A 12,554-nucleotide genomic window follows, 5' to 3' on the forward strand; every position below is an offset into this window, starting at 1 on the left:
CACCAGGTCGATCTAAAAAGGACGGCTGGGCTGCCAGTTAGCAACCTACCTTTTATGCCACGGACGACATTCACCTGGGCAAGTGCAGCAGCCACGGCCGCTGAAGCCGAGGCTGTCACGGGAAACAATTTGGCGTTCCACAAACTTGCCTTGGACTACATGGGTGCGAGGCAGGTACGAGGCAGGTCGGTTGATGATTTAGGCATCTCAGTAAGGATGATGAAGCACGCAGATCACTGTATTGTGTGTGTCACAAGGTGAAGAGGCGGAAGGACAGACAGGCCGTCGACACAGTACCTGTTTGGGCCAAATCATCGCAGCAGGGCGAGCCAGTCGCTCCAAGGCCACGGCCATGGACACACCACAGTAATGCAGACGAGACGCTGCTTCTGCAACTGGAGCGGTTTGCTTGACGTCATCCGTACTCCCTATGGCATCAGTTATCCATGGGACCCGCATTGCTTGTCACGATGCACAGGCCGTGCGGTTTGGGCGTTGCCAATCTTGTCATGGCCTTACCAAAGATACAGGCGGCATAGCGGTTGTCAATCAGCGCCACAACATGCAAGAAAATGCGACTGGGCGTTTGTGTCTGGGCCTGCCCTCAACCACAGCAAAACACGTCGATATGAGGAGGGAGGGAAGGGAGCCCTTCTCTGAGACACCAGGGGCAACGCTTCTTGATGTAAAACACCAAAAACAAAGCCGGGTGGCGCACCGCAATGACACAGTTGCTGATGACGCTGTCGGACCCGACTTGCACGCTGGTGCCAATTTGGCAAAATTCGACAATGGTGTTGGTCCCGATGGTGACGTCGGAAGCCAATTGACTCTCAATCACGCAATACTCGGCATCGTCCTTGTTCGCCTACGGAAGCAACGACGACGTTGGTCCACGAAATAAGCATCGCACAACATGCACCACGCGCTTATCTTCCCCCTCTTGATCTGCACCATGATCCCTGGTGCTACTTTGCGCTGTCAAACCTCGCCTGTTCCTCCTCCTCTCTGGTCTCTGTTTTACCATGTGAGAACACCCGCACAAAGGACGCTTAACAACGAGACGGACCGGTACTTGATGTGGGCGGTGGCGAATACAGTCCAGCTCTGACCTGCGTAAATGCGTTTGAGCTACAGTGAGAGCGGCCGGTTTGAATTCCAAAGAAAGTGGCGCCGTAAAGCGCACCGAAAATACGGGTCCCGGCAAAAGTGAAACTGGTATTCTTGCAGTGTGCCAATGTGATAGAATTTGCTCTAGGGATCAAAATCCATCTTCAAACAAACACGCCACGACGGCTTGCTGCTTGTGCAGTTTGCACAAAAGAACAAAACGAAAAAAAAAAAAAAAGTGGCCAACCAATGGGAAAACAAGCACTGGGCCACGGCGCGACGCAAAGACGAACCGCATCACAGAGCACAACGTTGAGGTTGCTGCCCCCGAGGTGGCGGTAGACGGTTCGGCGGGCAAGCTCGAGCGTAGGTTCCACCTGAATGACATTGGCCGTGTTGGTAATGTACTGACAGGCAGATGTGATTGAGCACGGCACGGCCTCATGATCAAGATCTCAAGATGTGGGCTCTAAAATCATTCGAGCTGACATACATCGTCATTCGCCTGGAGGCCCAAGGCTTGGAGAAAATCACCATACGCGTCAATTTCGCATGTGATGGGCCGCAGGTCCTCGTAGAGCTGCAACAGGCTCAGTGCCGTTGCTCTGACATTTTAGGGTGAGGAAGGGATGCAATGAGCCGAACTCAAACAATGTTTGAGTCGCAGGGGATGGGAGAAAAGGCCGGTCGTGTCATCATACCTATCAAAGTAGTAGGCTGAGTCTGTGTACACGAGCTGAGTCGGGCCGAGCACGGCAGCAGCTTCGTGCATACGAGCAGCGCTTGGCTTGTGAAGAAACTGCTGGCAGGGGACGGTGCGACAGGCAGGGGACTATCGGGGGATGTCAGGATAGGCGGCAGAGCTGATGGGGCAAGGTATAGCCAACGGCTGAACATACTGCCAAGCCGTGATCTGGATGTAGGCGCTGGGCCGCAGCCGCAGCCTCGGCGGCCGTCAAGACAAAGACACCGTGCGTAGTTCCTGAGGCAGTGGTTGTCTTTGGGTGAGGACAGGAGCTTGCCTAAACCCTAAATCTAACCCTAACTCTAACCCTAACCTGACCCTTTTCTCAGTACAGCCACCGTGGCTGAGGCCACGCACCAATTTCAATGGAGGAAGGATGGCCTAGGGCAGTGAAGCCTGGGGCCTCAAAGTGAAGATCGCCAGAGGCATCAAAGAGCTCAATGTCATCGGCACATGCCACAAACACCTACAAAAAGCCGGTGGGGTGGATCAGGCTAGCGAGATGCCACGGTTTAGCAGAGCGTGACCTAGGCAGGGTTGCTGGCACGCACGCCGGGTCGCATGCGCGTGGGAAAGTCGATATACATGGCCAACTTGGCTTCAAGCATGGTGAAGACGGGGTTTCCTAGACATGTTGATCAAAAACGAGGCGATGCAGCAGCGCCATCACAAAGAGAAAGATGGAGGTTTAGAGGGGGATGTTTGCAAATTCTGGGGCAAATCTGGGTTGTGGGTCTGGGAGGCCCAGAGGCGAGCAGTGGGGGCGCGAGTGGGCTGTTACCAAAGGGAAGAGCTGTGAAGATCTTGCCAATGACGCTGACGTTGGGAAGCCGTTTGGAAAAGCCACCCGCATGGATGAGCAGGATCTTATCTGAGAGCGCATCGAGGGGGCAGTAAGTAGCTATGAATAGAAGGGCGCGCGGGTCACGGCATGGGACGGATGGCGGCTGGCTACGGGGAAGACCAACACTTGTCGGTATTGGCAGCACCCAATTGTTGTTCAAGGCAGTGTAGGGCATGGAGGGTCGCGCCGCCGTTGCCGATTTTTGGCCCAGGCGGATCTGCGTACACCAGGTATCTATCAAAGCAGGCGATGGTGGAGATCAAGGCGTGACGATGCAGGCAAAATACTCGACAGGGCGCAAGCACCTACTGGGCGGGAGGCAGCTCCGCTCGAGCTAGCTTGTGTGCAAGTTGCTGGCGATAGCTCTGGGCCTGATTCTCGTCGGTCGCTGTGAGCACCACTACATCCCAGTAGGGCCTAGAGCACGACCGCCGAGATCGGATTGAGGCTGAGATCGGAAGCCGTGCCAGTCGAGGATCATCGGCCCGACCACGTACAAGTCAAGTTGACCCCCCCGAAGCGCATGAAACTGTTCCAACTTTCGCAGCGTACACTCCTTAAGCCGCTGCGACAGCCTGGCCTCGGTCGTCCCCGTCGTGGTCGTCGGCATGGCTGCTGCTGCTGCTGCTGCCATCGTCGGAGAGAGAGAGAGAGAGAGAGAGAGAGAGAGAGAGAGAGAGAGAGAGAGAGAGAGAGAGAGAGAGAGAGAGAGAGAGAGAGAGAGAGAGAGAGAGAGAGAGAGACACACACAGCCACAGAGCCACAACGAATCCAGTGACACAACAACAACAACAACAACAAAATTTCATCTGACAAAACAATCTGACATTATGCTTGTTGTGTGTGTATGTGTGTGTGTGTGTGTGTGTGTTTGACGACAACAAACAGCAACAGTAACATGAACAGCAACAGCAGTACATAGTAACATCAATAGCAACAGATATGAAAATGCTGAGTGATGCCTTTTGAGCTTTTTTTTTTTTTTTTTTTTTAGGGCCTTGGACCTCCAGTGGCAGCGGGGGCTGGTGGGCCACTGCCGTTTCACGGGTGTTTGCGTGCCATTTGGAAGGCAGGCAGTAGGAGTGACCTGGGATAAAGGCGGGTTGGGCTTTGATTTGTGTGCGGGGGGTACGTGGACAGGTTTAAATTCCGGGTCGGGTCCGTCTGAAAGGGTTGGGGGCAGAGGCCTTCGCGACGGCTGTCCCGTCTGCCTCACCACCATTCCCCTCCTTTGGCGCGCACTTGTCGTTCTTTCGCACGCATCTTCGTCGCATCCGGTATGCATCATGCCACATTTCATTCCCCCCTCCCCCCCCCACCTCGGCCCAACCTGTTAGGACACCTCTTCTTCTTCTCAACGGCTCTGATCCTCTTGTTTCCCCCAACTTGGAATGCAAACGTGCTTGGTAACGACACTTTGGACACTCGCTTGTCGCATGCGCCGGGCCCGCGATCGTCCTTTCAAGGCAGGAGTTGATGATGCATACTGCAAGTGCTTTGCTTGCCTGCATCGCGCCCAGCTCCGGCCGCAAGGCTCTTCAAGATCTCTGACCGCGCCATGGCGTGGCCTCATAACCTCAAAGTTTAGCCTCCATGCGTCTTGACACGCATCGTGCCACCACCCACGCCCTTGTTCGGTCCAGACTCTAGACATTACCAGAATCATGTCTGCAGCTTCGCCTGAACCATCTACCTCAAAAGCACGGCGCCGCTCCTCCTCGACCCTGCGCGTCGATCTCCGCCTCCATGCCCCAGATCGGGTTCTCGATGTTCTGTACATCCAGCACGAGGCCATTGGCCAGGGTGGCTTTGGCATCACCTATGGTGCACAACGCCGGGACAGCGCCGCCCTTGTTGCCATCAAAGCCCTTCCAAAGGTACGCGGGTTCGACCTCATTATGACAATCTCATTCCCGTGGCCCCTTGGGCTCATCTACCACTTTACGCTACTTGGCACTCACACGCTGTGCCACATGCCTTTCCCCGTCAGACTCCACTCTCCGTTCGAGAAGTGCACTTGTGGCGAACCATATCAGGCATAGACGGCATTCTCCCGTTGCGAGCCGTGTATGAAGACGACGAGTTTATCTATGTCGAGGCTGAGCGGTGTCAAGTTGATTTACGACAGCTGGTTCGAGCCCCACCTCCCATGTTTATCATTTGCCCCGGCCTTGGCAAACGGCTCACCTCCGGCCATGCGCATCTTTGCTCGTACAGCTTTTGGAACGGGAGAAAAGCAGTCATCATGTGCAACGGGCGCGCCTCCGGAAAACGGAGACCCGTCATCGTAGTCGTCTCCGGGATCGCGAGGCCGCCCACCTCTTGCACTGCCTCGCTCTTGCCCTTCAAGATTTGCACCGCCGAGGTATCTCCTGGGCCATCACCTGTGGGGGCAGCAGGCTCAATCAGCTCGAATGGAGCGACCCTACTCTGCACCAACCACGATCGCCATTGCCTCACACCCGCCTATCGACCCCTCGTGCGTAGGCGTTTGTCATCGTGACATCAAACCCAGCAACATTCTTCTTCGCTGCCGACATGAAAACTGCACCCCAGCTCTTTGCCAACATCCGTACGCTTCATATTCTACCCCTCGTGCTTCAACCCCACTTTTTTTCTTTTTTTTTCTTTCAAACTTCTTGTGTTTCGTTTTCATTCTCAAGAGCCTGGCTGACTTTTGGGGCATGACGCGCTCGTCCTCTCATTGTTTTTTTTTTTCTTTCTGCCTTAGGCCCTATGACGTGAGAAAATGCCATGTTTGGTTGGGCGATTTTGGCCTCAGCGTGCACCATCGCTCCCCTACAGCTCGCATGTCGACCACTTGTGGGACACCATGCTACACTGGTATGACACCGAGTTATTGTGCTTTGGCTGATGCCTCCTATCATTTGTCGTCATGCCTTTAACCACTCTTTGACCACATGCGCTGCTTCTCACCGAACTCGTGCACCGACCAACAGCGCCAGAGGTGTGCATGGACCGGGGGACTTATAGCAGTGCTTGTGATGTACGTGCTTGAAATGATATCATTTCTACCTCGTGCTCGCTTTCACACGCCCTCGCACGCGCGCACAGGACTTGTGCTCCTTCTTGACATCGGCGTGCTCGTTGGCATGAATAGATGTGGAGCCTGGGTGTCTTGCTCCATCGCTGCATCCTGGGTCAAACGCCGTTTCCGGCTCGGGACCACTTTCACGAACAGCTGTATGTTGTGCGGGATTGGTCTTGGGATCCTGCCCTGCCCTGCTACTCGAAGGTGGACGCCCGCGCACTTGACCTGCTGGGACGGCTACTCGAGAAAGACACGGCTCGCCGTATTACAGCCGCAGAAGTTCTTTTGCACCCATGGGTTGTTGACGGCCCCATCAATGCCAGTGAAGGCATTTCCATTCTTGATTTGATGCGCGACTTTATCGATGAACGCGCCGAGGCATCGCCTAGCCCCACCCATCAAACCCCGATAAGCTCTCCCAGCCCTTTGTCCGAGGCAACCGATGACGAGGTGGGCGTGACTCCCTTGCGCGACCACTTGACGCGTGCTAGCCTCCAGCCCAGTCGTCATCGAACCTCCTCTGCGCATCCGGCCATCGGACGCCGCGGGCTGAATCGACCCTCACCGCCCCCAGCCCTGCCCCGGCGCTCTGGTGGATCTCTGGCCACATCTGCCTCATCAGCCTCGCCTCCTGGGGCCCGTGGCTCGCACTCTCGCTTTGATGCGGGAGGTACCCGCGTGCGTAGTACCTCGCATTCCCACGTCACTCAGGTTGACACCCACACCCAGGTTGTCAATCGTCTTCGACACCGTCGAGCATCTGCAGCCAATGTCCACCGCCACGACATCCTTGCTGAGGGGCGAACCCATCATAGGTCACCGCCACATCGGGAGTCTGACCACATTAGCTCTGTTCAGGCTGATGGTCGCGAGGTTCCTCTGCGTCCCACTCGACGCGAACCGTACCTTCGTCAGCGCGTCCCCACCACCCCGATACGCCCGTGACAACACCCACTACTTTGGCAAGACCGCGTTTTTTTTTTCTTGCCGTCACAAAGTTCTTGTCAGGGCGCACCTTTTTTTTTTCCGTTTTTTGACTGTACGGCTTTTCTATTGGTGTGGACTCAGCCCCCTTTCTGATTGTCCGCGACAGTCCGAGCTCGCCCATCTCAAAGGATGTAGACCACCTTTAGCTTCGCGTGCATCTTGTTTTAACACGAATAAGTTGAGCCGCAAACCCTTGTGCTTGTCTTGAACAGTACATTCCTGGCTGGTGGTATGTTGCGCCTGAATGCCCCTGTATCTTTTTACCATGCTTTTTTTTATTTTATTATCTTTTGTTGAATAGTTGTTTCCTTCCGTGTGTGGCTGCGCCACCCCGACGGCTTTGTTCCATCATTAAATTTATTCATCCAAAGGAAACTCAACACTGGTCATATCCGGCCATTCATGCATCAGGACCGGAATTCAGCCTTGAGATGCCACCTAGGGACAAGGAAAGCAACAAGACGGAATGAGTGCGCGCAACGACAGGCCCATGCAGCCTGATCGTCGACGCCGACAATATTCTGAACGCACTTGTTGCGGTGCTCGCCGCTGGTTTCGTAGTCACCGATTTCACGCAGCGCGTCCTGCAAAGCCTGTCGAGGTTGTTTGATCAGCGATTGCAGCTCATCAATGGTGAAGTATTCATATTTCGCAAACTGCTGAATGAGTTGGAGCTGTATCAAATGACACGAAAGTGTCAGCACCCATGCAATGACGTGTGTGAGAACGTGTCCTTGAGAGAATCGGGCAAGACAACGATGAACGGGGCAGTGTCATGCAGCCTCGAAAAACGCTGACCTGAATGGCATCTGCACTGTCGGCCACACGGCGATTTTGCAGCTTGGCGCGCTTGGCGCGATCGAGCTGTGTATTGGCCGTGAGCTTCAACTTCATGGGCCGGCTATCATGACACAGGACTGATTGTGAGAATGCTGGTTCAGGGGAGTACCACGCAGGTCCATCAAACAGCACACAATTGAAAGCTGACCCAGAATTCATGCCATCACGGGTGACATCGGTTTCGACATGACGATCCCGAATGCTGTGGCGGTACCAATCGAACTCTCTGCCACGTGGCGTGTACTAGAAGAGCCCAAGAAGAAGAAGGTAAAAGAAAAAAAAAAGGGGTGGGGGCACGGCAAATCAGTGCGTTGCAAGTCAAATTCCGCGATAAATTATGCCAACGAGGCATTGAAACATCAAACTTGGGTGGTTTTCATCAGCCGGCTCAGCACTTACCCGGGTTTTGAGACGGGCAACACTATGGCCCAGAACCGTGACCTCGCCCGTAGCCGTGGAAGCGGTTGGCGTGTCGGGCTTCTCTTCTTGATACACGACATGACTGCTGCTGTCAGAGGTCAGATCGTCGTACGTGCCGGTGAGCAGGGATGGGATGATCACCTTGTCCTGCAGGTATTGCTGATCCAAGAACTCGGGATGAAGGCGCACGGCAATCTGAGGTTTCGTCCGGTCAACACACACGCTCATGAGCGTAGCAGACTCAGCAAAGAAAGCGGTCATCAATGCCTTGCTCAATGGCGATTCAAGGAGAAAAGGGTTATGGCGACCCAACTGCGCACATGTTGTTCCATAGAAATGGCACCGCGACCGCGCTTATCGGTGGGAGGTCCCTCCTTGGTACCGAAATGCAGCGCAGCCACCTCTTCGCCCTCTTCTGCAGGAGAACAAAGTGATGAGATTAAAGGCCCTGTCAGGTCGGCAAGACGGTGCCCCGACCCCACGCGCCTAGCCTTGCATGCAGGAACACAACAAGATGCCTTCAAACAACGCACCGGCACGATCAAGGAGCTCGCCCACACCCTTGGGGAACTCAACCAGATAGTAAAGCATGTTGCTGGACTCGGCAAATTGAGCCGTGACCTGCCGTCACATGGGGCATTGGCGCATGGTTGAGTGAGTACTGAAAGTGGGGCCCGTAAGCAGCCAGGGTCTGGCAGGACATTGCCAGTGCCTGACAAGGAGCCGCGCTGTGCGTGCAAGTGTGGGGTGCGGCTACATACCGCTGACTCTGGCACATCAGCTGCCTCAGCCTCGGCAGACCGCGTTGAGGAGGCCATGTTTGTGGTCACACGGGTACCGCAAGTCCCTATTGCTCTCCGGCGCCGTCCCCCCCGTGACCTTGACGAGCGGTGCCTGCACTATCCCACAGTCCCAAGCACCACCCTGCCTGCCGCCACTGCCCTAGACACGCCCGCTGGCGCCGTGATCCCGACTCGGTCCACACACGAACGATGGATGATGGTCCACAAGCAGGAAGAGGGAGGAAAATGTAGTATCAGAGAGAAGAAGATGAAGAAAATATTCGAATATGAAGAGTCTACAACGTATACTGAGCCGAAGAAAATGTTAAAAAAACTGAAGAAGATGAAGATGAGGAAGATGAAGAAGAAGAAAGCGGTGGCGGCATCCTCCGGCGGCGGCAAGGGTGATGGTGGTGGCGGTGGCGGTGGCAGAGGGCGAGGGTGAACGACAAAGATACAGCAGAACAGGGCCAGTGGAATCCAAGGAACAGTCCGTTTTTGCGGGATGGAGGCCAGGAGGCAGTCGGAAGGAAGGGGTATCAAGCAGGCCCGAACGTCAACCAGCAAACTGGCTTCACAAACCCAAAAATCTTCTGCATTTACTATCATTACCGTCTGGTTGTAATCAGCATTTTCTTACTTTCCGTCCGCAACTATTCGGTTAAGAGCTCCATGACGGCGACGTGCAGCGAGAGACCGCGCGTTTGCTCGTGAGACCCGTCCTGCCTGTTGATCCGCTTCGGAGAGGCATTGGAAGCGACCTGACATTGGCCGATTGGGTTCGACTGTACAGTGTTGCATTGGCAGCGTCTTTGGCTCGCGTCGTGCCCGAGGCGAGGACGGCTCGGCTCGTGTCCGTCTTGTTTTGAGCAGTCTCCTCGGCGGTCGGCTGCGAGCCGAGTGCCTCCTCTTTTGAGCAGGCCTAACCATTGCGCGTTGGCGCTCGCACAGGGGAGGGGCATGGCCCGGCAGGGAAAGCATGATGAGGGGCCCGGCATGACCACCGCTGCGGCATCAGCCTCTGCCTCTCCTTCCGCCTCCAACTTGACGCCCAGCGCGGACGCCAGACGTTCAAGTGAGCAGGAGCGATCAAATGATCTCTACTCCTTGACGTTTTTCCCTGGCGCCCATTTTTCGGGTTGTCAAACCAGCAACACCAGTACTTATCTCGTGGATGCCGTCATTCATGTGCGTGGCCCCTCTGTGCTCTCCAACCTGCCAAGCTCGCGCTGGAGATGGGAAGTGCTTCGTCGTGTTGGATTGGCCCTCATGCGTCTTGGCGTTGTGTTGTTTTTTTTTTGCCACTCGGGCTGTGTAGGTCATTGACTGGGAGCACGGCATTTGCTATGGTGATCTATCCATTTACGACCTGACGCCGCAGCTCCCTGCGCTGACCACCTGCTTTCAAGGTGAGCCGAGCCATTTAGCATGGAATTGCCTTTGTCTTCGACGCCCCCCATCAGATGGGCGAGCGAGTGGAACAGATTATGCCCTCACGCAACCTTGACCCGCTCAGGTGATATCATCGGGCTTCGACCTGGTGTCACATTTCAAACGGAAAGGTGGCACGCGGTGCGGCGTGTGGATATCATGCACTGGGTATGCGGCTGCCCATTGCTCAAGTGCATGCACCTATCAATCCATGCTCCACGCCCCAGATCTGTCTGCCGCCGACCACACAGTTCTTTTCATGACCCACATTTGTCCAATGCGTTTGCCATGACATTTGCAGCGGCTGTTATCAGGATTTGGGATGGAATTCATGGACAATCCCGAAGCATATGACCCTCGCACCTCGCGCTACATTTTCATGCGCTGGAAGGTCTGTTTGGCCGCTCTGTTGGCGACTGACCTTGGGCACTGGATTGCCCCAACCAATTGGGTGGGTGTCAGCTCACAATTCGGCTGTGCGTAGGAACACTTTGTAGTGGATAATCCCGACTTGCGATACATTGAAGGTGAGACATGCTCTGGTCCATCCTTTCTGTGCCTGGGTGCTGGGGTACCTGAGTGTCTGTGCCCTGTTTCTCCTCGCAAAACAATCTGGGCATCGCTGACACCAGTCTGCTGGCTGAATGCTAGGTGCCTCCTTTTCCGGCTTTTACTACATTTGCTTTGACCGCAAAACGGGTGCCATCGAAGGGTTCTACTATTCCCCTTCTTCCGAAAAGTAAGGGCACAGTGTTCAACTTTGCAGTGTGCTTCAACAGAGCCGTGACCATGTTTTCACTGATTCGAGTGCGCTTCGCCATGCCCCACCGCGTCACAGGTACCAAAAGTTGAAGCTCAAGCTAACACGCGGACTGGGCCCAACTGAGTTTGTGCCATTGTAAATCTTTTGCCAAGGCAAGCGGCGAAGGCCTGCCTCTGGGGCCTCTCCTGCAGTTTGTGTGTGTTTGCGTGCGCCTCCTCCTTGAACAGAGCCGCCGGGCGGCCTGGTTGCTGTTGACGTGTGTGTGACCCGCAACTTGTCCTTGGAGACCCCCAAAATTCATACCCATTCAACTTCTTGTGTTGACATTCGCACGCAGGTGACACACGCACGCACCCACTGACTCAATCCCCCCACACACACACACACACACACACACACACACACACACACACACACACACACACACACACACACACACACACACACACACACACACACACACACACACACACACACACACACACACACACACACACACACACACACACACACACACACACACACACACACACACACACACACACACACACACACACACACACACACACACACACACACACACACACACACACACACACACACACACACACACACACACTTTGTTTTTCTCCGACACAAAGTATTCTACTTTAAACCATTAACGACCTGCCAATTCACTCTTTGTGTGTGAGCCTGTTGGGGGCGCAAGGGGGAAGAGGTGGCTGCTGTGGCTGGGGTGATCCTCGTTACAGAACCGGGGCGGGGGTAGCAGTCTTGATGCACTGATGCCTCTTGAGGAGTAGTGGCTGAAGACGTGAGGCTACTTTGCAGCAAGGCTCGTCGACGTGCTTTGCTGGGCTGCAAGGTGGTGGTTCAGGGTGCTCGGAGCCCGCCGCCTGCCCCTGGGGCCATGGCGGATCCAGCTGGGACGCTCGTGGTGCGTTCGCAGGTTCCTCGCAGCCGTCAAGTTGCAGATGGACGCAAGCGGCCCTATGTAGGTCTTTTAAGCTTTCCTCCTCAAAACGGAGCCCTACCAGCTCCCGCCTTGCCTTCCTCGCCCTGACCTTGTTTTTTTTTTTTTTTTTTTTTTTTTTTTTTTTGGTTTTTTCATTTACACTGCTCTTATCCGGGCCAATAACTCAACAACTTCAATGGGTATGTGTGTGTGCGTGTAGATCTACGAAGTCCAACTGGGCTATGAAAACACCAGTTGGACTCTAGACCTTCGTTATAGCACGCTGTACAGCCTGCAAAAAGAGGTGGGTGTCCACAACCCAATCTGGCATTTGGCCCTTGAGCCGTTTCAGCAGCAGGGTCATTGCATGCATGGTATGGTATTGGTGTTGACGCCGGCCCTGACATCTCTCTGGGATGATGTCTAGATTCGCGAGCTGCTCCCAAGCATGATTCTGCCCTTCCCTCCCAAAAAAGTGGTCAACAACAAGGTTGGTCCCATCCTCAGGCTCTTTGTCAAAGGGCGCGGCCACAAGGCAGGGCATGCAGCCTTGTATACGCCCCGTCCATCGCAGCCATCGCAGCTGACGGGCCTGTACTGGTGTCATCTGTGCTCGCTGCCACTG

At 54.9% G+C, this 12,554-nt stretch overlaps 4 protein-coding genes across 4 annotated transcripts; 1 reads left to right on the forward strand and 3 right to left on the reverse strand.

Moving 5' to 3' along the window:
- Positions 1 to 436: 436 nt before the first annotated feature.
- MONBRDRAFT_29613 (uncharacterized protein) lies at positions 437 to 3,508 on the reverse strand (the record flags this gene model as incomplete). The annotated part of the gene is made up of 13 exons (XM_001750072.1): positions 437 to 598; positions 719 to 868; positions 988 to 1,015; positions 1,070 to 1,131; positions 1,404 to 1,517; positions 1,604 to 1,715; positions 1,812 to 1,942; positions 2,010 to 2,092; positions 2,213 to 2,321; positions 2,407 to 2,480; positions 2,637 to 2,916; positions 3,009 to 3,116; positions 3,272 to 3,508. 13 exons carry the CDS (start codon positions 3,506 to 3,508, stop codon positions 437 to 439), a joined length of 1,650 nt encoding a protein of 549 aa, XP_001750124.1.
- An 855-nt stretch (positions 3,509 to 4,363) lies between these two features.
- MONBRDRAFT_39009 (uncharacterized protein) lies at positions 4,364 to 6,723 on the forward strand (the record flags this gene model as incomplete). The annotated part of the gene is made up of 3 exons (XM_001750038.1): positions 4,364 to 4,576; positions 4,690 to 5,178; positions 5,821 to 6,723. The coding sequence occupies 3 exons, from the start codon at positions 4,364 to 4,366 to the stop codon at positions 6,694 to 6,696; spliced, it is 1,578 nt and encodes a 525-aa protein (XP_001750090.1). The 3' UTR covers positions 6,697 to 6,723.
- Positions 6,724 to 7,080: 357 nt separating this feature from the next.
- MONBRDRAFT_34418 (uncharacterized protein) lies at positions 7,081 to 8,816 on the reverse strand (the record flags this gene model as incomplete). Its single annotated transcript, XM_001750073.1, has 8 exons — positions 7,081 to 7,176; positions 7,270 to 7,412; positions 7,537 to 7,639; positions 7,727 to 7,821; positions 7,978 to 8,193; positions 8,319 to 8,413; positions 8,532 to 8,619; positions 8,760 to 8,816. 8 exons carry the CDS (start codon positions 8,814 to 8,816, stop codon positions 7,146 to 7,148), a joined length of 828 nt encoding a protein of 275 aa, XP_001750125.1. The 3' UTR covers positions 7,081 to 7,145.
- Positions 8,817 to 11,271: 2,455 nt separating this feature from the next.
- Positions 11,272 to 12,302, reverse strand: MONBRDRAFT_29615 (uncharacterized protein; the record flags this gene model as incomplete). The annotated part of the gene is made up of 2 exons (XM_001750074.1): positions 11,272 to 11,619; positions 12,198 to 12,302. The coding sequence occupies 2 exons, from the start codon at positions 12,300 to 12,302 to the stop codon at positions 11,272 to 11,274; spliced, it is 453 nt and encodes a 150-aa protein (XP_001750126.1).
- Between the last annotated feature and the right edge of the window lie 252 nt (positions 12,303 to 12,554).

Source organism: Monosiga brevicollis, genomic scaffold, assembly GCF_000002865.3.
Source record: "Monosiga brevicollis MX1 MONBRscaffold_36 genomic scaffold, whole genome shotgun sequence".
NCBI classification, from domain to species: Eukaryota; class Choanoflagellata; order Craspedida; family Salpingoecidae; genus Monosiga; species Monosiga brevicollis.